Source organism: Capricornis sumatraensis, chromosome 4, assembly GCF_032405125.1.
Source record: "Capricornis sumatraensis isolate serow.1 chromosome 4, serow.2, whole genome shotgun sequence".
In the NCBI taxonomy this organism is placed as follows: Eukaryota; Metazoa; Chordata; class Mammalia; order Artiodactyla; family Bovidae; genus Capricornis; species Capricornis sumatraensis.
Genome location: NC_091072.1, coordinates 126,576,447 through 126,602,989, shown reverse-complemented (window position 1 = coordinate 126,602,989; position 26,543 = coordinate 126,576,447). Strand labels below are relative to the sequence as shown.

Genomic DNA, 26,543 nt, shown 5'->3' with positions numbered 1-26,543 from the left:
GGGTCATTTCATCAGGAAGAACAATTGTAACTAATTATGTCCCCAGCATCAGAGCATTGAAATATATAAAGCAAATACTAACAAGGAAAAGGGGAAGTGAACATCCATACAGTAATAGTGAGGACTTTAATACCCCTCTCAATAATGGATAGATCAATCAGACAGAATCAATAAGGAAACAGCACATTTGAATTAAACCAAACAGATCTAACATTCCATCCAGTTGCAGCAGACTGCACATTCTTCTTAAGTGCACACAGAACATTTTCTAGGAGAGATCATGTGTTAGGCCAAAGACAAGTCTCAACAAATTCAAGAAGGTAAGAATTATCAAGTATCTTTTCTGACCACAACAGTGTGAAACTGGAAATCAATAACAGGACAAAAGCTGGAAATCTTGCAAATATGTGAATTTAAATAACACAGTCATGAACAACTAATGGGTCAAAGAAATAAAGATATTTCAAAAAATGAAACAATAAAAAATGAAAACACGCATACCAAAACTTGCAGGATACAGCCAAAGGATCTAAGAGGGAAGTTGATAGTGATAAATGTAAAACATAGATTAAGAACAAGGGAAGCTCTCAAATTAACAACGTAACTTTCCACCTCATGAAGCTAGAAAAAGAACAAGCTAACACAAAGTTAGAGAAGGAAGCAGATAATAAAGATCAGAATAGAAATGAGTAAATTAGAGAATAGGAAAACAATAGAAAAGATTGATAAAATTAAAAATTAATTCTTTGAAAAAACAAAATAGAGAAACCGTTAGCTAAACTAATCAAGAAAAAAGAGAGAGCTGAAATAAAATTATAAACGAAAGAGGAGGTACTGCCTCTCATACCACAGAAATACAAAGGATCATAAGAGACTGCTGTGAACAATTACACATCTCAAGTTAGACAAGCTAGAAGAAATAAATTCCTGGAAATATACAACCTATCAAGAATGAATCCTAAAGAAATAGAAAATCTGTGCCCAACAATAATGAGCAAGGAGCCTGAATCAGTGATCAAAAATCTCCCAACAAGGAAAAGCCGAGGACCAAGGGGTTAATATCCAAAATATACAAGGAACTCCTACAACTGAAATTCACAGTCCAGTTTAAAAATGGACAAAGGATTTGAATAAACATTTTTTAAGAGAAGATATTCAAATGGCTAAGAGGTGTATGAAAAGGTGCTCAACATTACAAGTCGTCAGGGAAATGCAAATCAAAACAGCAATGAGATACCACTATACTGGTTGGAGAGGGTATTATCAAAAAGGCAAGAGAGAACAAGTGTTATTGAGATTGTGAACAAATGGGAACTCTTGTAAACTATTGGTGGGAATGTAAATTGGTACAGCTACTATGGAAAACATATAGATGTTCCTCAAAAAATTAAAAATACAACTACCATATGGTCCAGCAATATAGAAAGGAAATGCAGTTACTATCAAAGAGATTGCTGCAGCCTCACGTTACAGTAGCCAAGACATGGAAACGGTCCAACTGTCCACTGATAAATGATAAAGAAAATGGTGTACACACACAGCCTACTAGAATGTTATTCACCCAGGGAAAAAAAAGGAAATTTGTGACAACACGCATGAACGTTAAGGTACACAATCTTACATATCCATTATATCTCAATATAGCTATAAAAACATCCACATGGATACAGATGATGTGTAGAAAGGTATCTGATGATAGACTGGGCCCAAACAAGAAAGTTTTCCCCAGGTTGTGGCTACTTTTACACAGGGAATATATTGCATTATTTTAAAGTTTTAAAGTTTCCATGTCTTTGAATTATTGCTAACATTGAACGTTTTTCATGTTTGTTAGCTAGTTTTACTTATGTATTTGTCAGTCAGTATTATCTATTTATTATTAGGGCCTTTATTGTCTCTTTATACCTTTAATGTTATAAAACTTGTGTTATGAACTTTGTATGTATTTTAAGAAGTTAATTTATTTTGACATAGGCATAAGGTATTTTTAACATAACAGTTTAATATATACTGCTGTTTTGCAGTTTCCCTTGAAAGTACTATCTTTTAATCTTGTTTGATACATATATGGATATTCAAAATTTTTCTGTAATTGTACCTAGGACTATTTTCCTTGTGATGATTTCCTATTATGACAGTCCTTTTCCTTTAAATGATCAGTTAGTCATCTAATTTTCTTGTAATTTTTTTGAAGTTTGATTTTTCCTTTTCCTTTTATTTCCTGTTCCTCCTCATGTTTTTCTTTCCCTTCCCTTCCTTTTTCCTTCCTTTCCTTTTTTTCTCTTTAGCTTTATGTTCACCCTTTTGTACCATTTGAAATTTATTTTGCCCTTTGGAATGAAATGAACATCTGACTTGTTTTTTTTCCACAAATAGATGGCCAATTGTCCCAACACATTAATTGACTAATTCTTCCCTTCTTTCCACAATCTGTGATGAGATTTCTTCATCAAAAAGCCAACACTTTTTTTTTTTGGATCAAGGTTATTCTAGGTATTTTATGAATGTTGTTCTCCTCCTCCTCTTTGCTACTTTTGTAAACAGGATTATTTTTCCATTTCTAAATGTCTATCTTTAAAATTAACCCCTTAAGGAGTAAATTTTAAACCTTAAGTTGAACTCTTTATTTAGAAAATAATTTGTCTTCTTTTCACTGACTGATACTCTTTATAACAGAAGCAAAAAACATAGAAAACTGATGTTGCTGGATATTAGAAGTATACAGAAACATGATTGACAAGGCCAAAGGAGGGCTAGTTCTTTGAATGCATTCATTGTCTTCGTTCATGTTACTCTTCCATGTCTCAATTCAGAGCCACAGCTTAAATCTGGGAGCCCCAAATCTCCAGATCACTGTCATGCCTCTCTCTCTCACTATCCAAGAACTTCTCTTGTGTAACTTTAAGATGTATAGTGTAATGATTTGATATATGTATCACATTCTGAAGTGATTATCATAATAGTTAACATCCATCACTTCATATAGTTAAAATTTTTTGTGGGTCTAGTGAGAACTTTTAAAGTCTAATCTTGCTGCTAAGTTGCTTCAGTCGTGTCCCACTCTCTGTGACCCCATAGACGGCAGCCCACCAGGCTCCCCCGTCCCTGGGATTTTCCAGGCAAGAACACTGGAGTGGGTTGCCATTTCCTTCTCCAATGCAGGAAAGTGAAAAGTGAAAATGAAGTCACTCAGTCGTGTCCGACTCTTAGCGACCCCATGGACTGCAGCCCACCAGGCTCCTCCGTCCATGGGATTTTCCAGGCATGAGCACTGGAGTGGGGTGCCATCGCCTTCTCCCAAAGTCTGCTCTTAGCAGCTTTCAAATATACAGTACTTTCAACTTTCAAATAGCAGTATAATATTGTTAACTTAGTCTCCATGCTGTGCATTATATCCCCAGGACTTATTCATCTTGAAACTAGAAGTCTGTAAGTGAAGTCCACCAGAGAAAGACAAATACCATATGAAATCGCTTATATGTGGAATCTTTTTTAAAAAATGATATAAATGAACTTATTTTTTTTTTACAAAACAGTCTGCAAAACAAACAGGCTTAGAGAACGTTCTTATACCAATTAATAGAACTTGATTTTAAAAAAATTTAGGGCGACCTCTACTCTCTAAGCTTGTTTTCTTCTCCATTGTGGTGCTAAATTATCAGTATTTGGAGTTGTCTGGCATATCAGATAAGGAAGTTTCTTTTTTTAAGTTAACTCTGCCTTGGTAGATTCAGGTAAGCATCTATCCTTTGCAGGCAAGATCTGATGGATTACCAGACAGAGCTATAGCAATAGAATAATTGAATTATGTAACTATATTTAAGAGTGGTTGACTTCTTTCTGAATACTTTTGAGAAAAATGGGTTACTACATTACCTAAACCATAAGAACTGTAAACAGGCCAGGTTTAGACAAAATTACCACTACTTTGGCAAATTTAACTTAGTTTATTTAATTCAGCTTCTTGGATTACATTTGCTTCAAACAACACTTTCCCTTCTCATTTCAAGTTAAAAGAAAAAAAAACTATGTACAGAGGGAGTTTGGATTAACATTCTTAAGTAGTCTGCTGTTAACAGTATTACTATAGCCAAATAAGCTTTGGGGAGCTCAACCTTTGAACTGTATTTTGGTCACCAGGAAAAGGGGCCTTTTTATAAACAGTTTTAAAAATAAAAATGATAATGTTGACTTTAGCACCGCTGCGCCATTACCACCAGGCTTATGACACACAGAAAGCAAGGACAACTGTGTATAAATTCAATCTTCTGGACTAGTAAACAGAGCCAGTTCTCTCTCCACAGATGGAGAGCATCACATTAACTAATTAAAAGCAAAAGCTCTTGACACTAAGCAGAGTAAATGGATTTTAGGTAGACTGAATGTCTCTTGCCTCATGGGAATGACTCCATCTTGTGAGAGGAATGAGAAGTTCTCTGGAACACTTCCTCCTGTCATAGCCACATTCCCAGATCTTCACTAACATCTAGCGAGACTTCTACCAAAAACTGTCTTTTTTTTTTTTCCTTCAAGTCTTTCTGTTTAGAAAACTGATAAGTACTTTTTGATACCTTTCTCTCACCACTAAAAGCACTCTAAACTTTCAAATCAAGTAGGTTTTAAGACTCGAAGACATAGAGAATATCTACTAGAGAATAAATTTACAAATTAACTTACCAGGACAGTTACTCAAAACAGGAGGAATGAGCAGGAGGACTGGGTAAAGAAGGGAAGAAAATTGATCCTTTTTGTTTTGTGTATTTGATATGAGCCACATGTATTTAAAGGATTTTCTCATTTATTATGGAGGTATCAAACACTTACATGACGTTTCTCTTTACTCGGCACTGTTCTAAGTCCTTTACAAATATTAACTTTTGTGATTCTTGTAAGTCCTACATTAACATGATAAGCATGTACTATATAAGTTGGCCACCATAATCTTTATTTTAGTCAACAGTAAACTGAAGCACAGAAAGTTTAAGTAATTTGCCTGAAGTGATGTACCTAGTAAGTGTCTGGGCCAAAAGTCAGACCTAGCAATGTGGACTTTCATCACTGGGCTTTGCCATCATTGGAGCTTCACATCAATTCTATAAGGCGGGCCTGGTGTCTATCCATTTTAGAGCCGTGGATCCTGTGTCTGCTGAAATAACTCAGGATCAGCCTTGAGCTTATTTTCTTTCCCCACCAAGATAGCATTTCTTATGTACTTCCTGTTCTTATTAATGATATCAAGATTTACCCAGTCATCCAAATCGGAAATTGAATTACAAATTTCATTATTTTCAGCTGAGTATCTGAGCCCTTCTTTTAATCTCTTCTGCTACTGTGTTAAATTGGGCCCTTATTATTCGGCCCGAAACCAAGGATTGTAATCTCAGATGCTTACTGGAAGCAGGCAGGTAGGTGGGACAAGGAGTGAAGGAGGCTGGGCCTGAGGAAGGAAGCTGGTGAACTCTGGCGGGAAGTGGGGTTTTCAGGGACCCACTGCTTCTGTCCTTGCCGTCCATTTGCAGGCAGGATTGTGGGCTCGAACTTGACAGATTGGATTTTTTCGAGAGGAGCCAGAAATCTGGATTTTTATGTGAAATCTTCTGATTTCTGAACCATAGTACAAGTTACACAAAATATGTTTGTAGGCCCTCAGTTTTGCTACCCCTGACCTTTTATTGAGTCCTCCAGGCTGATTTACACTCCTCCAGTCTAGTCTACTCAGCCTTCTTGCATCCTCCCTATGCTAGCATAATCTATCTGAAGTCCCAATCAGATAGAATTGTAGGGGAGGTTAGCAGGATCAAAAACATTAAAACAAGTAACATTTTTGGAAGAGTTCTTGGTACTTGGGTAAGTGCTCAAGCACTGTTCTTTATTGCTTTACACTTAATTAAAGGCCTTAGGCAACTCCCATTTATACTCAGGATAATTTTTTAACATGGCCAGAAAAGTATTTTATGATTCCTGACTGACTTTGCACCTTCATCTTTGGCTGTTTCACCAGATGTACTCAAGCCATTCTCTACACTTGAGTGTGTCAGTTGATTTCAAGCCCTTTCAGCCTCTTCCCCTTCTGCCCTGGCCATCTGACTTGTGGACTCTTTGATCATCACTAACAAGAGTCAGTTGAGGCATCTCCTCCTCTCTTAAACCTCAGTCTATACTTTTCCTTGAGTTTTCCTTGTGTCACCCTAGGACTATGAACTCCATAAGAGCAGGGACTGTGTTTTATCAGTCTTCGTATTCTCAGTGCTTTGGCAGTGCTGGCACATTGTGTGTGTCTGCAGAAAATGTTGGTTGGGAATAATATGACTATGAAAGTTAGTATTGGCATTTGAACTCTCACCTGACAGTGAATATCTTGTTCTTCAGATGGTGCCTCAGAGAGGAAAGAAGCTGTGGCTGCTCTGTTGGGGACCCAGAGGGCAGTGTCCAGCCTGAGGACCTGTTGGGATTCTAGGTTGCAGCTAATGATGAATCTAGGAAAATGTTTATTCTCCAAGGCATTAATGATGCTCTGCCTCTGAAATGTAGTTGGAGAAAGTTAAGGAGAAGTCATTGGTTAAATCGTACTGGTCAGGTAAAGCAGCTCTGTTTTTCTATTCTAGAAGTGTGATGGTAAATGCTTGGAGACACTACATCTATTTATAGATGGCCCCAGTGCCAGATTTGTTATCTCCTTTCCTCAGGCTTGATAAACGAAAGAATGCTGAACTGCCATTGGTAGCTTCTCCATTAATGAATAGGAGAGTCTGGACAAAACACATGAACAGGAAATTCAAGGACACCTACTGTTGTTTTTATCAGTGCAGGAATTCTAGACTTGCAAATTATATCCTGTTCTTTTTCTGGCTGAAGAAAGGGCTTTAGTAAATAAAAGACAAAGAACAGTATGAAATCCATTAGAGGAATATATTTGCAGTATAACAAATGCCAGTTATCCAGATCATTTGTAATAATTTGGTCCCTTCTGTTCTTAGTTTTGCTTAATTTTAATATTATAAAGCCTATTTGTTTCGGACTTCCCTGGTAGCTCAGACGGTAAAGCGTCTGTCTACAGTGCAGGACACCTGGGTTCGATCCCCGGGTCGGGAAGATCTCCTGAAGAAGGAAATGGCAATCCACTCCAGTACTATTGCCTGGAAAATCCCATGGACAGAGAAGCCTGGTAGGCTACAGTCCATGGGGTCGCAGAGTCGGACACGACTGAGCGACTTCACTCACTCACTCACTATTTGTTTCTGGTTAGAGAGTAATAATTTTTGTTTTATTTTGTTTTTTAAGGCAATCTCTAAAAGAGATTATTTAATCCAGACTAAGGGAGAGAGTTTGGGGTTTTTCTGTTGTTGACTCTCTCAAGTAGTATTTGTCTCTCTGAAGGTTAATATAACACCAAATGCTACTGTAGTTTTTAATCCAAAGGAAATTGTTAGATATGAGACATATATAATTTAAAATCCATTAATTTTGAGTTTGGTTACTCACCATCATTTATAGAATGCAGACTGTGTGCTCAGCACTTTGCCAGGTGCTGTAATTTTGTTACAGAGATGAACAGACATAGGTTTTGCTCTGATTAGGTTTTTAAACAAGGCATACACTTGCATGTATGTATAATTTGAATGGAAAAACCATGGTGATCATGGTTAAATTATATAGTGTTTGGAAGTCTCTCTTCATCGCTTTATATCCCTTCTGGATTTTGGAGTTATAAGTTCATTTCATCTTTCTATGGAAGAATCCTTCCCTTCTTTTTGTTTACCCCTCTTTCATAAAGACTTCAGGTTCATAAATCTTTATCTCAAACTATCTCACATTTTTTCTGCACTGCTAATGCAAACACTTTCTGTGGTTTGGAGTTGTTTTTAGTACCCCAACTTCTTTATGTTTCACAGAAATTTCCCCCCCAAATTTTGCTCAGTAATATTTCTGCCCACTCCTAGCCCCCTAATTTTGCATCATCTGGGAAAGCCCTGTCAGCAATAGGGGTTAATATTGGCCATCTCCTCCTGCCACTTTGAATGGGCAGAGGTGTCCTGGGCAAGATAGTGGTCAGTCTTTTTTTTTTTTTTTTTAAGATTCCACTTTCTCCTTGTGCCATTAAACAGTCAGATTGAATAAACAATTCTCTGTTTTGATGCCGTGCTCACCAGCCTTCTTAAGTCTTTACATCTAACTTGCCTACAGAAACAGAGTGCGTTTGCCAAAACATGCAAGTTATCTGTTTCTTGTTTCCTCAGTTTCTTACTGTGTAAATCCGTAAACTGCCATTATGTCTTGTTTATCAGTCTCTTTTGAACTTTGTGAGGATTAAGTAGCTTCCATAATCTGATTGCTCCGGAACCCTGGCAGCTAAAGGCCAGACCCTGCTCCTTGGCAGACAGAGCAGAGCAGCCTGTTTTGCGAGGCCCTTTGGCAGCCTGTCAGCTGCCACACCCTGAGTTCATCATATATCCTTCTTTCTGAATTCTAAAAGCATTTGTGGTGTTTAGTCACTAAGTCGTGTCCACCTCTTTGTGACCCCGTGGACTGTAGCTCCACCAGCCTCTTCTGTCCATGAGATATCCCAGGCAAGAACACTGGAGTGGGTTGCCATTTCCTCCTCCAGGGAATCTTCCCAATCCAGGGATCAAGCCCACATCTGCTGTATCTCCTGCACTGACAGGCAGACTTACCTCCGAGCCACCTGGGAGCATTACTGATGTGTTGTTTCTTTGTGCTTTTTCAAGGGTCATTATAAAAGGTTTTATTTATTAGTTTTTTTCACCATTCACTTTTTGAAAGGAAAGTATAAACCTTGGATAACTATAGTTGAGTCTTGACCTTTTTTCCTCCTGCCAACAGGCAAACCAATTTGAAAATTCTCTTGTCAGCTACAGGTATTCTGGACAAATCAGAAAGCACTCTTAAAATTTCTAGATATTGTTCTTTGTTGGAGTTTCTAAGTCCCCCTCCCCCTGCCCCTCAGCAAATATTAAAAAAAGTAACAGGCACTTTTTTAAACCAGTGTTTGAAAATAACTGTCTATAAACTTAAAATTTATATGCCTAAAGGGGATTTCCTCGAATACTGCTGCAAATGTCGACCTATCTCCTCTTTGAGGATTTAGGATACATATTATTCCATTAACGATACAATGTAATGGTAAGTCATACAGTAAAAAACTTTGTATAATCTAGACTTCCTAAATTTATTTGACTTCTTCCACTTCCAGCCAACCTCCCAGCTCCCCTCTTCCTCACCAATCCCCAAGTGCCAATTAGCAAACATGACTGGGGATGTTTGCTCTGTACTATCCCATCCCCTCTTTTCCTTTCTTTGACCTTTCTGCATCTGATCCTGAAACATAGACCATGAACCCAGTTTTCTGAGATCTCTAAAGATAACGGGGCAGCATTGCCTTAGGTAGCATTCCAAGCTTCGTCATTGTGTTCAGTCGTGTTTGACTCTTCAACCCTGTGGACTGCGGCCTGCCAGACTGGTCTGTCCATAGAATTTTCCAGGCAGGAATACTGGAGTGGGTTGCCATTTCCTCCTCCAGAGGATCTCTTCTACCCAGGGATCAAATCTACTTGTCCTCCATGGAAGGTGGATTCTTTGTCACTGAGCAACCCGGGAAACCATTCCAAACCTAGTGCTCAGAAATCATTTGGCCAGGATAATTCTTGAGCTCATTTTATTATTGTTTCAAAAATAATGCTCACTATTATTAAAGCACATTTAAAAAGTAAACTAAGTGCCTAAAATAATATCTTACATTTGTATAATTTCTATGTTGTATTATCTCAGATGGCCTTAAACTAGGTCTGTGAGCTAGCTGAGCAAGTACTGTAATTCCTGGATCTGAGGGGAAAGTGACCTGAGTTCAGAGCATTGTGGTGATTTGAATAGGACCCTGGTGACTCAGATGGTAAAACATCTGCCTGCAATGCAGGAGACCTGGGTTCAATCCCTGGGTTGGGAAGATCCCCTGGAGAAGGAAATGGCAACCCACTCCAGTACACTTGCCTGGAAAATCCCATGGACAGAGGAGCCTGATAGGCTACAGTCCATAGGGTCACAAAGAGTCGGACACAACTGAGAAACTTCACTTTCACTTTTTCACTTTCATGTGATCGTTTAGCAGCAGAACCTGGATTAGATCTCTAAATATCTGACTCCAAAGTTCAGTAAGTTTCTTTTTCCACAGTAGCCACCCTTTATAGGCAAGTTTTGCTAATTTTTTCAACTCTCCTTTCACCCCATCCCCCATTTGATAAGTGGACTCATTTCATTGAGTAATACCTACTCTGAGTCCAATACAGTGCTATCAAGGTGAACGCTCAAGAACGAATCAGGGCAAGTTCTTGCCCAGAAGTGCTCCGAGTTTAGTGGGATAGGCAGATGACGTGATCAGTGCTTGTACCTGGGGTATTTGTTACACGTGGCAGAGAGCACACTTGAAATAATGCCATTTGGTGTCTTCTGGTAAATTGATGTCTCTCCTGGCAGGGAACCTTAGAGAAGTCACCACAGTAAGGCTTCTGTCACACTGGGCTGTGACGGATCAGCAGTAGCCCTGCAGATAGAGCATAGGACAGAATTGGTTCAGGAATAGGTCATGCCAGGGCTTGGAGGCATGAAAAGGCCAAGTGAGTGGTGGGGAAGGGCAGCAGATAAGCCCAGAAAGGCAGATTGGAGATAGGTGGGGTGGGACTCCGAAGCTCACCAGCTAGCTGACTTTTCCAAGTTTCAGTTCCTTTCTTTACTGGGCTGTTGTGAGGAGGAAATGCTTGGGAGTGCCATGGTCTTAAAGCCTCAGGCAAAAAGGGGGAATTTATGAATAAACTCTCATAAAGTTTCTGATTGATATCAGCAGTCTGTGTATGAGTTGTCCTTATTTATCTTGCTGAGCTCATTTGACTTGCTGTACATGCCATGAACAATTTTAAACAAGTAATGTGATCAGCTTCTTGTTATAAAAAGATTTAGAGCAGCTAGCAGAGAAACAAGTTTATGATGTTAGAATAATAAGTGCAATTTTAGACATAATGAGGTTCAAGCGGTAGATTGAAGTATAAACTCACTAAGACAACAGCGGAACTGGGAGTTTGCCACAATTGTTTACTTTCAACCCGTGTATGACTTGTTTCACGTGAAGAATGAGATCCTTGGAGTGCAGTTCAGTTCAGGTCTATATCTAGGGCTCTGTGTCTTGATGTAGTTAGTTAACGAGAGGTTGGTATTGGGGGTAGGTGTCAGATTTGGGAGAATACTTTTAGCTATTAATGCAACGTTGGATAGTTACCCTGGCAATCTGGATCTTCTCTCGTATGGTCTGTAATGATCTCCCATCTAGATTAGCAAAAGCTTCTTTAATGTATGGAGCCATTCTAGGTTTTTTGTTTTGGGGTTTTTTTGGGGGGGCGGTGGGGTCTAGATGTGGACTATGGTGAGCAAGTCTCTAGGGTCAGTGCCCACCTATAGCAGCCACCAGAGTTCAGTCTTAACATTCCTTATCTTGTCTATTTGTCTACCGTATCTTCTTCTTCTTGGTTTGTTGTTGTTGTTGTTTGGTTTTTGGCCACGCCACACAGCATGTGGGATCTTAGTTCCCCAACCAGGGACCAAATCTGTGCCCCTTGCAGTGGAAGCATGGAGTCTTAACCACTGGAACTCCAGGGAAGTCATCACATCATCTTCTTTAAACCAGTACTTTGCTTGGCTGGCTTAATGGTTTTTAAAAGTTGGCACCTGAATGACTTTAAAGTAAGCAAACATTGTCCAGGAAAGACCACAGACCTTCCCTGTTGTCACCTGACTTGATTCATATGTTTTTGTTTCCTGCCTGGTTCCTACAGGCATTTGAGTTTCATCAGAAAATGAAATGGACCTACCAGTCTAGAGTAGTGTACGAAACTGTCCTAACACTATTTGGAATGACTTAGGATTCAGGATGAAATAGGGCATCCATGGACTCCATTCAGAGGGGCTTGTTTCTCGGGCATCCTTGGTTAAGCCTGCACTTCCAGTGCAGGGGGCACAAGTCAGGGGATTAAGATCCCACATGCTGTGCAACGTGGCCAAAGGGGTTTGCTTCTAAAAGTAGTTTTTCTCTAAAACATAATACCCATAAGAATTGCTCTGACAGATGTTTGTGTGCATATTTGATATAACACGACTTGATTCATACAATTTATATGGCAGAAACTACTTCTTTCTGTTTAACTAAACTTTGTTAACTCTTTCGGAGATGTGTGCTTATTGGGTCATAAGTATTAGCAAAATCTTGTGAATTTTGTTTAGTAATCAGTGAGACAACCACAAAATTGATGGAACCTTTCTTGTTTTGAGTGACTGGTGAGCATGTATGTGAATGTGTTCATGGTGTGTGTGGACTGCTACTGGTGCTTCTTTAGTGTGGTTTACATCTGCCAGCACAGACTTCATTTCTGTTGCTTTGGGAATGGTGTATCTGTATCTTTCTTTGCTATATTTACTAAATACTGTATTTCTTTATTATATTATTTTACTTATAATGTGAAAGACTCCAGTGTCTTAACTGTTAGGATACAGTGTTGTTGCCTAGTAGAAATCAGGCCATTTCTAGAATTTGTTAAAAGAGATAGAAAGTTTTCTTTTCCTATGAAATAATTTGTGTCTCTGTGTCTTTCTAGTTTCTGTTACTATGGCAATGACGGCAGGGTCTACAACCACCTTTCCTATGAGCAACCACACCCGGGAAAGAGTGACTGTCGCCAAGCTCACATTGGAGAATTTTTACAGCAACCTGATTTTACAGCATGAAGAGAGAGAAACCAGGTATAGTAAAGGCTGGTCAAAATTTTCTGTGTAGTTAAATAAGCTATTCTGTTGCAAGTGGGATGGAAACATGTTGTCCGTTAATAATATAAATATTGTGGATCCTTGAATGCTGCTTTTAAGTTTCCCATAATGACATTGTACTTGGTTACTTATTTTTCCTTCACAGAATAGTGTCTTGTCCTGGCACCAATATATTTATATCTCTTGTTAATTGATGTTTTAAACAAAATGTTTCTGACCGTGAGATTATGGTACATCTTTATATTTTCTTTTTTAAAAAACTTTCTTTTAGAGAGCTAATTAATGAGTAACTGCTTTTAATCCAGAAACATTTGTAGTGTTGTGTGTATATCAGGGGGAATGAGAGAATTTTTTTTTTTAATGACGTTATTTTGCCTTCAGAAAACTTACAGTAAGGAAGATAATGCACATGAATATATATGAAAGGGTGAAAAGTGTGCCCCTTGAGAAGGGTGAGGGAAGGAGAGGTTGTTTTTGACAAAGGCAGCTGGGAAGGCTTCATCAAGGCTGGTGGCATTTGAACAGAGCTCCTAAGGAAGAGTACTGTTCAGTATGCATAAAAGGGAGAAGGGAGAGGCTAACAAGCTGGAGGGAGGATACTGGAGACAGAAGAAAGCACCTTACCAAGTCAGGCATTGTCCAAGTTAGCTCCAGCTAGATTTTTACCATTTCCTGCGAGCCTTGGATGCTTCAGATCAAAGCTAGTCCCATGGTAGTAAAGAGCCTTGAAAAATTTTGAACAGAAGATCTGAATGATCACAGGTGCTTCTCTGGAAGACCACTTTAGTTGTGTTGTACCGAATGGATTGTGGGAGGAGAAAGTGGAAACAGGAAAGGATGTAGTCCCAGCCAGTGGAAAGTAGGCTAGCCTTAGGGTTATGACAGCAATAGTAAGGAAGAACGCAGTGAGAAAGAGGGGAGAAACATGGCAGCTACGCAGGTAAGGAATATGAGAGAAAGAAGTCAATGCTGGCTCTGGAATTTCACACCTGGGCAAGCAGAGAGTGGTGAAACTTAGTGAAATAGAACTCCAGGGGAAGAATGTGGTTTTGGATGTAATTTTGGGTGGGTCTACAACTGAGTGACTTCACTTTCACTTTTCACTTTGATGCATTGGAGAAGGAAATGGCAACCCACTCCAGTGTTCTTGCCTGGAGAATCCCAGGGATGGGGGAGCCTGGTGGGCTGCCATCTATGGGGTCGCACAGAGTTGGACACGACTGAAGTGACTTAGCAGCAGCAGCAGCAACTACAGATTAGACATGGCTGGGGAGAGTACAGAACTGGAAAGTGAAACTCAAGTGACTATTCAGAAGTCAGCTTAGAGGAAGGAAGTATAAAAGAGAGCTAAGAAAGGTAGAGACTAGTGAGGAGAGTAAATGTGTCTTTGATCAAAATTCCTAGAGGAAAAGAGGAAGGGGAATGGAACAGAGGTGAGTTAAACTGAGTTCACCATCAGTGGAAATTCCAAAAGATTCAACTTAGGCAGAAGGCAGGTGAGCACACTCAGAGGATCTAAATGTAAATATGTAGATAAGTCTCAGCCAAAATGGACTGTATAAGAAAACTTCAACAATAATGATACTATCTTAGATATTTTAAAGAATAGAACTAAAGTATTTTTCTACAGTAGAAGTGGAAGTGGAGGGAAGTGGAATTAAATTGTTCTTAGAGATCAGTGTGTCCTAAGGATAGGGATACAACATAGAGAGGAGTAAAGATTGGTTAATTTCAAGCTTTGACAAATTAAGAATGCTTGTTATAATTTCTAGGGTGGCCACTAAAAGAATAAAATTAGTTTGTAACTTTCAAGTTAATAGAAGGAAAAAAAGAGCTAGGGGAAAAATAAGTTCAGAAGAAAGCAAGGGAAAAAGAAAAACTGAAATACCTAAAAGTAAGTACAAGTAGAAACCACACCATAAGTTAGAAATAAAACATACAAGAAATTACTGTAATTGTAAATATAATGAAAGTCTGAAAGTGATCAGATCATCAAGGGAGACTGAATGAAGTAAAAGAGAACCAAGGAAGGAAAGTCCTACATTTTTTCAATGGTCGCTTAAGTTACCATCTTTTTCAGTGAGAAAGATGGGAAAAACATGGCAGCTACCCAGATAAGGTATGTGAGAGAAAGAAGTCAATGCTGGCTTAAAATTCATGAGAATTTTAAAGGTTCATTATTGTCTTTTATTGCTGAAACCTTAAAGTAACTCAGTTTTGCCTTCTGTTCCCAAACAAAAGAAGAAAGTGAAGTTGCTCAGTCGTGTCTGACTCTTTGCGACCCCATGGACTGTAGCCCACAGGCGCCTCCATCCATGGGATTTTCCAAACAAGAATACTGGAGTGGGTTGCCAGTTCCTTCTCCAGATCTTCCTGACCTAGGGACTGAACCCGGGTCCTCCACATTGTAGGCAGATGCTTTACCATCTGAGCCACCAGGGAAGTTTTAAACAAAAGAAAATAGATATAAAAATTAGTTTTTTAAAAAAACATGGTAAGTGCCATGGAAGTCAAATAGCTTATGTTTTCTAAAAGCTTGTACTTTAAGGAACATGTGATGGATTTTTTAGGCTTAATTAATTGGATAAATGCATAAGCCAAATAAAGTACCAATCAGTACAAAGCTTAAGATCATTTCAGGAGGAAACTGTGTTTTAAGAAGGGACAAGAGAAACCTGTGGGTCTTCTCATTTAGGTATGGAAACAGATGAAAGTTTTTGCATCTCTTCCCAAAAGGAAGGATAAGTTACTGAGTTGTTGGCTTTAGAAGGCGAGTATAGAGATTTGACAGAAGAATAAAGTTGTTTGTATATTGATAGTCCCTCCTGTGATAATGGTCCTCTGACTCTCTGGATTCTTCTTGCAGAGAAGAAAACTCAGATCATTCACCAAGAAGCTCTGGTGTCTAGAGGGGCATGATGGCAGACACAGAGTCCAGTATCAGGAACTTAGTCCATTCAAAGGGTTGGCCTTGGGCAATCATGTGTAAACAAAAGATAAAAATCAGTGTGATTAGCACCAAGGTAGGTGCTTATTACTAGAATTGAGGAAGTAAGTGGAGAATATTCTTATGAACAGCTGACTTATGAACAGGCTTCAGATAGTTTTGTTATGAATTTTCCATAAGAAATAAAAAGGATCTTAACAGTGGTTTAGGAAAGAGCTTCCCTTGGGGTATATTGTTATAAACATCATGGTTTCAATCCTCAACCCTTATGGATAAATCTTTGAAAGTTAGTCTTTTTCTAGTATGCTGCAAAACTAATTAGGAAAAGCTCTCCCAGGTTTATCATTAGGTGGAAAAAAAAGCAATACAATAGAAATGAAATACTAATAGTCACTTGGAAATGAGTTGCAAAGTGGATACTCCAGCTTTCTGTCTGGTTACCAGTTATTTGATCTGTACTGATCAACACCACACATCCCCTCACCCCACCCCCCACTCCCTCTGTAGCTTAAGTAACTTCAAGGGTACATTTAAAAATATTGAAGAACTGAACTTGGCTATACCTAGCAATGCAAATATTCTAGTAGTTAATGGGTTATTTTTTTAATGTACATGTATCACTTTCCAATTTCCCAAGAATTGTAGTAGACTCAAATATACTTAATTGCACTGAACATCTTTCCTTGATTAATTAGGAAAATCAAGTTTAGAGGTTAAGTGAAGGATGTAGACAAGCTTTAGCTAATAAGTGTTAAAACCAAAGTTCAAGCACAGGGAAGCCTAGAGATATCCACCTTAAAAATTTTTACTTTTAGTCACTATAGTTACCTTTTTATACATCTAGTATAAGCACTGATAAAAGTTAATGATTTTGGAGGTTTGAACATTAGACAACAGAGTTTTCCACATTAGAATATGAGTCACCTTTGCTAACAATTCATTTCGGCAGCGTTAGAAGTAAATTACTCATTTGGCTAGTATAAGACAGCTAAATCTGGACTGGGCTTATATTTTGAAAAAGAAATATTTATATGTGTATATATATATATACACACACATAATCACTCTTTTTAGTGATTATTTTGATTCAACTTGAAAGATTTGTTTTTTAGCATAGCAATCTGAAGTATAAACTTGAAAAAAAAATGTACATTTCTTAAATGGAAATACTTAGGAACACATTTAAGTTTAAATTATTTTTTCTTCTAAAAAGGCAGAAGAAATTAGAAGTGGCTATGGAAGAAGAAGGATTAGCAGATGAAGAGGTAATGTAAGCTATAATTACTGTGACTAATGCCTCTGTTATATACCTGAAAGTCGCTAAATCGTAAATGTTCTCACTACAAAAATATATATATATATATAGCATTTAGTTATGTGACTTGATGGATGTGTTAACTAACTTTATTGTGGTCCACATTTCAGACTATATATTCACTTGTATCAAGTCATCACATTGTAGGAAATTCCCTGGTGATTAGGACCCCATGCTTCCACTGCTGGGTATCTGGGTTTGATCCCTCTTTGAGGAACTAAGATCCTGTGGATCACATGGCATGGCCAAAGGGTGGGGGGAAAAAATTACCACATTGTATACCTTAAACTTACACAATATTATATGTCAATTATCTCTCAATAAAAAGGGGAAAACTATAATAACTGGGGTACAAAAGCTACCCCAGTGGCTTTTTCAAGTATCAGCGCTAGTGGTAAAGATTCCTCCTGCCAATGCAGGAGACATAAGAGAACACGGGCTCAATACCTGGATCAGGAAGATCCCCTGGAGAAGGGAATGGCAACCCACTCCAGTATTCTTGCCTGGAGAAGCCCATGGGTAGAGGAACCTGATGGGTTACAGTCCATGGGGTCACAAAGAGCTGGACATGACTGAAGTGACTTAGAATGCACACATGATCTTATAATTTAGATAGTGTGGGTTTAATATTTGAATGTGGTCTTCTTACTGTGTTGCTATGATGGAAATCTTTGAAAGGGGGAAGCTTTTTTTTTAAATTCTAATAACATATATTCAGAGAATAGTATCTACAGTATTCTAGGTCTGAGGAATAAGAAAAGAGGGCTCAAAGAAGAATCAGTTAATTGCCAAATCTTCTTTAAAATTTTCCTGCATGTTTCTTAAAACCTCCTGGTTCACTAGTCTGGTGCCAGGAACTCAGTCGTGTAAATGACCGTGTGTTTCACCTGAAGACTCACTCCCCCCAGCTAGTCTGTCTTGCGTTCTCAGCCGTGTTCCCAACCCCAGTTTTCCTATACACTGCAGCCAGGGTTACCTGTCAAAAACCAGATCTGACCAAGTCACTCCTGTTTAATACCCTTCACTGGCTCCCATGTTCTCTCAGGATAAGGCCAACTCTTCAATGTGAGTGGAATACAAGTCCCTTTATCATTTGGCTTTTGCTTCCCTTTCTCTCACCTTATCCCCATCGCCAGGCTGCCCGGTGGGATTGAATTATTTTCATTTCCTTACTCCTGCCTGTAGACTTTCTTCTGTGCATCTCTGCTGCTTGGAACTCTTCCTTCTGCCTGCCTGAGTTCCACTATTCTTCAAGATGTTTCTGTCTCTTTCTAGACAACACGTCCACTGGGATAGTACACTATTCTTGTCCCTGAGGCAGCCTTAAAACCATCTTCCCAGGGTAGAAACTCCGTGACATCTATTCAGCATTACATGATCCGGGCTGGCAGAGGGCTGGGATAAATATTTGGTAAATAAATGAACAAATGGACAGTGGATCTCTCCCTAAAAAGTTTATAGATTAGAAGGAGAGATTACCTGTGTGTACGTGTACAAATAGGTATACATGATAGAATGTGGCAAACTTTGAAAATATGGAGGGTTTTTTTCCTAGTTCAGGGGATCAGAAAACGTTTCACGGAAGAATTAACAGTTGATTTGAATCTTAAAGAAATAGGTAGAATTTACATGATTGTTAAGAGGTATATTCAAAGTAATGAATATGTGCAGAATATTGCTCTTTAAAAATGAACTATATGAAAGCAGATGTCCAAAGGCCAAGCAAGTATCATAAACAAGAGAAGCTGGTCACATTGGTTTCCTAGGGACATTTAGTCTTTTGATCTAATATATTTTGCATATTTAATTCACCTTTTTTTAATTTCCACGAAGAAATAGATTTTTTTTTTTTTTGCCTTGTTCTAAAGATTTTCACCTCACAGTTTATCTTTTAATAAAGAATACCACTTTTCACTTTGCTGAAAGGAAACAAGACCACCAGCCTGATTACACCAGTTTCCCATGACTGGCACTGGGGTGGATGGAGGTGGCCTGGTTTCAGGGCGATCCTGTTGGCCCAGTGAAACCAAGTTCTGCTTTTCAAGAGAAGCTGGAAATCTGGACTTCTATTAAATCATTTGCCTTTTTAAAATATTGGCAAGTTATTAGAATGATTTAAAAACAACTTAGGGGCCAAATTAGATGCATGTAAGCATTGAGTATAGCCTCTCATCCACACCAGGAGGTGCTAAGTACGTCTAGAACTGTTTTCTTTAATTCTCTTTAAATAACTCACAGAAAATGTGAGATGATTTTACCCCTAAAAGTTCTCAGTGGCCTAAAATAACCATGTATAAAACATCCAAAATTTTCAGTGAAGATATTAGAATTCCACAAATGCTCCTTCTTGGGCCCCTTTCTAAGTCCTAGACAGTCACAAATAGACACGATCTCTGAAAGAATGTAGTGTGCTGAAACTATCTTTATGTGGGGTGGATCTTTTCAAAGTAAAATTGTTTTATAAAAATAAATTCATCCTTAATGCATTCTGTAATAGAAACTAACTTGTGAAATAGTTTATGAAAGTTAGTTGTGAAAACTAAACCGTATATAATGTGGCCATGAGAAGCATTTATAAGAGATGAAGTTGTCACCTGAAGTATTCCATAGCTTAAAACTTCTGTGCACACTGTCTGCTACAAAAATTGAGCACCCTGCAAAATGAGCGTTTGAGGAACATCCATTTGAAGAGGAATGGAGAAAAAAAAAGAAAATGATGTGTTTCTAGTTTCATCTCCTTTTAAATCCTGTCTAACATGGAATACTATTTACTGTAAGGGAAAACCAAACTGCACAAGTTTAAGCTGCAAGAGAGCCTTAAAATGTTAAGCCTGCCCGTAGATTTCTGTTGTCTTCGAGAGGAAAGAATATGATTACCAAAAATATGATTACAACGTTACTTGCTTTCCAAGATGACTTGATTTACACAAGTTGTGAGCAGATATATCAGCATGCTTTTTTCATCAGTTTTTTAAGAAATGTGAACTTGTTTCAACTCTCTTTTGGACTACAACGTGGACTTTGATATTTGATATTTGATAGGTTTTTTTGTTTTTCAAGTACTATCCCTTCTTCATAGGATTGTATAGTCCATACATTATGATCTCCCTTTCACTATTTAAAAGCCGTCTCCTGACTACATAAATGTTGTTTACTTACTACACTACACAACCTATCAAATAGTGATAAGCATTACATTCTTTGACTGCCTCTCTTGTCTGTCGACTTTGAGCGTAATTTATGAAATTGTGATGTGGTCTTTTCCATTCAGCTTAGACAAGTTTCTGAATCTGCATCCAACTGTACATTGTTAAACCCATAAAACCAGAAATCCAGCCTGCCTTTCAGAATTCTTATATTTAATCATGCATGTAATTTTTAAAAGGGTCTTTTGCTTCTTTGAAAAATGGTGTTATAGTGCCACCGTGTGGCCTTTTTAAATTAGAGTCAGAATTTATAACAAGTTACTTCTGAGCTGTCCTTTTGTTTTACTAATAATTCATTTTTCAACATTATTGATTCAAAAGGCATTTTTAAACAAAGAAGGTCTTCACTATTTTCACCACTGGTGTGACTTCATTTAGCTGTTTTAAAGGTGTTTAGATTGAAGACATAATTTTCTGATTTTATCTTTGTAGACTTTGTATCTTAGAAGTATCAAAAGTCCATTGTGTTGATGATGCATCCTTGCATATTTCTAATTAATAATTCACTTTACCAATTTGGAAACAGTAGCATACAGGGGTAGGAAGGGCTTATTCACTGGTTATATCTTGAACTACATTTAGGAACAGTGCTTCTGAACCGTTTCATTCATTTTGACCTGTTTCTTTCTCTGCATGTTCGATAGGGTTCAGTTGAAGATGAACTGGGGCTTGATTTTTTCACTGATTTTGTCTGTTACCCATTCTGTGTGACCTCTACTATGTTGCTGTTCTGTTGCTAAGTTGTGTCCAACTCTTTGCAACCCCATGGACTGCAGCACGCCAGGTCTTCCCTGTCCTTCACTGCTCCTGGAGTTTGCTCAGGTTCATGTCCGAGTCGGTGATGCCATCCAACCATCTCATCCTGTGCCGTCCCCTTTTCCTCCTGCCCTTAATCTTTCCCAGCATCAGGGTCTTTACCAGTGAGTCAGCTCTTCACATTAAGTGGCCAAAGTATTGGAGCTTCAGCTTCAGCATTTGTCCTTCCAATGAACATTCAGGGTTGATGTCCTTTAGGATTGATTAGTTTGATCTCCTTGCTGTCCAAGGGACTCTGAAGAGTCTTATGTGACCTCTACTAAGTTGAGCTAATTTGACATAATTCTATGTCAAAAAGCAGAATTTTGTTTCATGAGGGGAAGGAAGGTTTAGAACAATTAAATAAATGCCCATTCCTAGTGTAAGCTTCAGATAGTTCATAATTTTTCTTTAATAGTATTTTTTGTAATCTTTGTATAATGAATTGTGAAATTCTTGACTTGGATATTTTAAAGGATTCTTTGTGTAATTATTTTGTTGTTGTTGCAGTTTCATATTTTTAAGAAGTTATATGCCAAGTCTCAAGCACTTTATTTAAAAAATCTGCCCAAGAATAAATTCTACCATAAATAAGTCTGTATGGAAATACTGCTGCTGTATTATTTCAGTGTCTGAAGTCTCAACTGCTGTGAGAGAGCAGCCTTGGAAATTAGGGAGTTGACACAATTCCCTAGTAGATTTGTTAACAGTAAAAAATGAATATCAGAAATTATGGGACTTCCCCTGTGGTCCAGCAGTTAAGAATCTGCTTTCCAATGCAGGGGGCACGGGTTTGATTCCTGGTTTGTGGAATTAAGATCCCGCATGCTGCACGATGTGGCCAAAAGAAAAATAAAGGATGCTATTAGCATTTCCTAAAGTTTAATTTTTGTTTTTGAATTAAGTTAATATATAGATGAAAGAATATGTGGACTTGTTAAGAAGAAATATTTAACAGAGTCTGTCTCAAGAATAAAGATTTATCAATTGTTAAAAATTTTTAAATGATTTTAAAAATTATTTTATTTTTTACATGCTCAATGAATGTTCAACTTTGGTAAATAAATTGTAGCACGAGTATATAATATTTAAGATATGTTACCTTCATTTTAATATGTCATTTCTTTTAATACTATAGGCTTCCTTTGAAACAATCTGATTTTAAAAATCATCTTCCTAAAATGTTCTTTTTTAATAGAAAAAGTTACGCCGATCACAGCATGCTCGCAAGGAGACAGAGTTCTTACGGCTCAAGCGGACCAGACTTGGCCTGGATGACTTTGAGTCTCTGAAAGTTATAGGAAGAGGAGCGTTCGGAGAGGTGTGCTTCTTTTTTAAAGTCGCTGTTATTGAAAATATGTATCTTAAGATAGTAGCTTCATATGTAAGTAGTGTAATGGGTTAAAATGTGTATTAAAGTAGTGTAATTTTAATAGAATTTCTAAAATAACCAGCAACAGCAAATTACAGCACTGCTTTCTTTAAAGGAGCCTACCTTTCACCCCTAAATAAATAGCAGTGACAGAAATTTGTGCTATGAATTTTTACATTCAAGGTGCGGCTGGTCCAGAAGAAAGATACAGGCCATATCTATGCAATGAAGATATTGAGAAAAGCTGATATGCTTGAAAAAGAGCAGGTAAGAGTTCTTTAGCACATGTAACCAAAGGAACATCCACTGGCGAAGTGTTAGAGTAAGTGTTAAAACTGGGATTTTAAGAAAGAGAAAGCTACACGTCTTACTACTTGATTGATTATAGATTTTTTGGTAGCCTGTTTCATTGTTTCTCTCTGGTTAAAATTTCTTGCAAATTCATAATCTAGCTTGTGTGTTCAGGCTGTCATAACAAAATACCACAGACTGGATGACTTAAACAACAGAAATTTCTTTTCTCATAGCTCTGGAGGCTGAAAGTCCAGGAGCAAGGCACGGTTTCATTTCTGGTGAGACCTCTGTTCCTGGCTTGCACACAGCCGCCTTCTCACCAAGTGGCTACATAGCCTTTCCTTGGTATGTGCAGAGGGCAGAGAGTGACTACCTGGAGTCTCTTCTTATAAGAACACTAACCCTCCCTGCTTATGATGTCACTAAACCTACCTCCTTAGAGGACCCCCCAGTCATAGTGGGGTTTAGTGCATCACCATAGGAATTTTCAGAGAGGACACGAACCTTCATTTCACAGCAAAATACCTTCTTCTCTGACTTCAGTAAAAGTAAAGGACAGTTCTCAGCACCCTCAGTCCCTGTTATCTATCAAATAAGCAAACCAGTCTCCTAAGAATTTGCTGATTTTATTACACATATTTCAAAATCTGTAAAGGGCCCCTCTTGTGGCTTGGATGGTAAAAGATGTACCTGCAATGCAGGAGACCCAGGTTTGATCCCTGAGTTAGGAAGATCCCCTGGAGAAGGGAATGGCTACCCAGTCCTGTATTCTTGCCTAAGAGAATTCCATGGACAGAGGAGCCTGGCGGGCTACAATCCATGGGTTACAGAGTCAGAGACGACTGAACGACTAACACTCTAACACTCAAAATCTGTAACCCCTCCAACTGTGCTCCTGAGCTCTCTCCCTCTTTCCTGTGACTTGGTGGAATTTTGGGGTGACCAAGAATCTGAAGACATCGATTGTTGTTGTTCCATTAATTTATGCATCCACCTGAGTAGACATTGTTAGAACCCTGAGTGAGTATATGTGCTAGTGAAAGACTCAACAGTGTGAGGATGCAGAGGGAGATGGTGCCTCCCTGGACCTAAAGCTGAACTGCACCGTTAGTCCCACCCAAACTAACTTTGTTATCATAACAGTACGATCCTGATTTTTTATTTAAATATGGCCCAATTGATTTTTCACTGCATTATTTCACTTTATTTCTGTTCCATTCATTCAGCAAGTATTTATTAGGTGCCTACGATGTGTCAGATACTATTCTAGGTTCTGGGAATACAGTGATTAACAGGCGAAACCTGAATCTTGTTCACTGACAGTTGTAGGGAAAATGAGCAGACAGCTGTTTGAAATAGTCATGTCTGCCGAGTACTATGAAGACAAATTTTACAAAAGGATAAAGTGATGCAGATGACCTGGCTTTAGGAGAAAGAATTAGATGAGGGAAGGTTCTCTGCAAAGAGAATATTGACGAGAAAGAGTGAGACCTATGATCACGTAGAACGAAGATCCAGAGGCTCTGCAACAGAAAGAATCTTGGTCTGTTTAGAGATGGAAAGAAGCCACTGTGGCTAGAATTCAAGGAGGGGAGGAGTGGTGGGAGATGAAGTGGGAGAGGGAGGCAGGGAGCAGATCACACAGAGCTTTGATGGTTGAGAAATGGTGTGTGGGTCCCACTCCAGATGCAGTGGGAAGATACTGTTTTGCTTAAACGAGAATTGATGTGTCTGTTGGATGCTTGACAAAGATGGCTTGCAGGCAGGACAAACCAGAGTTGGCGCAGGGAGAACACTTCGGAGACTGTGTAGCAGTGGCAGCCAGGATGTGACTGTGACTTACACAACAGTGCGTGCACGCTCAGTTGCTTCAGTTGTGTCCGACTCTGTAACCCTATGGACTGTGGCCCACCAGGTTCCTCTGTCCATGGGATTCTCCAGGCAAGAATATGGGAGTGGGTTGCATTCCCTCCAAGTGATCTTCCCGATCCAGGGACGGAACCTGAGTCTCTTATGTCTACTGCGTTGGCAGGCAGGTTCTTTACCCCTAGCACCACCTGGGAAGCCCTGTACAATAGGACAGGGTTACGACAGTAAAGTGGACGAAAAGTCGCAGATGAAGTGTATGATCTCACGGAAGAGCCAGCAGGATTTTCTGAGCCGTACTCTATTTTGGGAGGGAGAGGAAGGGCAAGGATCGTGAGAAAAGAGGGAAGAATCAAGGATAATTCCCAGAGTTGTACCTGGGAATAGGATGCTTGATGGTGTCATTTTCTAATGTAGAAAAGATGGGGAAAGCAGGTCATTCCTGACCACTCACTCTCCAGGAAGACAGGACTCTCTGCAGACAGCCTGCTTTCAGGATGAGAAAGTGACAGGAACGTCCAGAGATGCGGTGGCAGGGGTTTTGTTGAACACAGGCTGATCTACAAGGAAAAGGTTAGAAGGCAAGGGAGGTCAGATATTGAGATGTGTTCGAGAATTACAGATAATGATGGAAATAAACATCTGGGTCAAGATGTAGAGCCTCCAAGATTAGGAGATAAACGGGAAACTTCTAACTAAGCCATATGGGATTAGTCCTGGACTGAGTTTTAGAGGAAAGACTAAAGGCAGAAGTGAGTTCCAGCCCATAGTCTTTACGTAACTGGCCACATGTGGCTGCTGGGCACTTAAGTGTAGCTAGTCTGAACCGAGATATGCTGTGCAAAGGAAAATGCCCTACCAAATTTTGAAGGCTTGGTGTCCCCCCTCCCTCAAAAAAAGAGTATAAATAAGTAGCTCAATAATTTTTCTGTTGATTACATGCTGAAATGATAACATTTGGATATATAGGGGTTACAGAAACTGTATTGTTAAAAATAATTCCACCCATTTCTTTTTATCTTTTGTGTGGCTACTAGAAAACTTAAAGTGACATGCGTGGTTTGCATTTATTTCTGTTGGACAGCCCTGGTCTAGAATTTTTGCAGAAGAATCTTCACTGTAGTCCAACATCAAGTCTGTTTTGCACTTTGGGGTTGTTTTTTCCCCCTATATAAATTAATCTGCTTTTGTCATCATTGCATTTCATTTTAGAAAATGTTTTTCCCACTTAATTCTAATGTTATTATTTTAAGTTTTTATCACATTTACTTGAATGCTAACAACTCTGCAAGATTAAATAGCAACTTATCTCCCCACTTTCCTGGTGGCTCAGAGAGTAAAGCATCAGCCCACAGTGCGTGAAACGCAGGTTCAGTCCCTGGCTTGGGAAGATCCCTCCCCTGGAGAAGGAAATGCCAACCCACTCCAGTATTCTTGCCTGGAGAAGTCCATGAACAGAAGAGCCTGGCAGGCTACTGTCCTTGGGGTTGCAAAGAGTTGGACACGACTGAAGCAACTAACATATCTCCCCACTGTTGTGGTTCCAGATTGCTGTGCATGACACTTCCTCTACTATAGAAACCTAGGTCCATTTTGAAAACGTGCCTGTAATCTGGCTTTAAGGTACTTAAAAATGATTAATCAAGCCAAGTTAATGATGTCGTTATCTTGACAACACCAGAGGTAGCACCAGAGCTTGTTTTTCCTTTACCATCTCAAAATGCTTTTTGTAAAAGGTGGTAAGTAGGAATTTCAATATAATTTTTCACTTTATGAAACAGATCCAAAGAAATTTTAAGTTTTTTGATGCCAGAAAACAGGTTTTTAATGTTTATTCTTGTGCTTTGATTTTGATCTTAGAGCGTTTACTGTATCAGACTGTGATACAGTAATCTCAGTTATTTTAAGCAGATCATATTTTGTTAT

At 38.7% G+C, this 26,543-nt stretch overlaps 1 protein-coding gene across 1 annotated transcript in view; it reads left to right on the top strand.

The window, feature by feature from the left end:
* Positions 1–26,543, top strand: part of STK38L (serine/threonine kinase 38 like) — an 81,038-nt gene that overhangs the window by 42,052 nt on the left and 12,443 nt on the right. Inside the window, exons 3-6 of the mRNA XM_068970413.1 lie at positions 12,654–12,798; positions 16,983–17,034; positions 22,284–22,406; positions 22,641–22,724. Of these exons, the coding sequence (XP_068826514.1) occupies positions 12,665–12,798; positions 16,983–17,034; positions 22,284–22,406; positions 22,641–22,724 (393 nt within the window). The 5' untranslated portion in view covers positions 12,654–12,664. The remainder of the gene's footprint in view (positions 1–12,653; positions 12,799–16,982; positions 17,035–22,283; positions 22,407–22,640; positions 22,725–26,543) is intronic.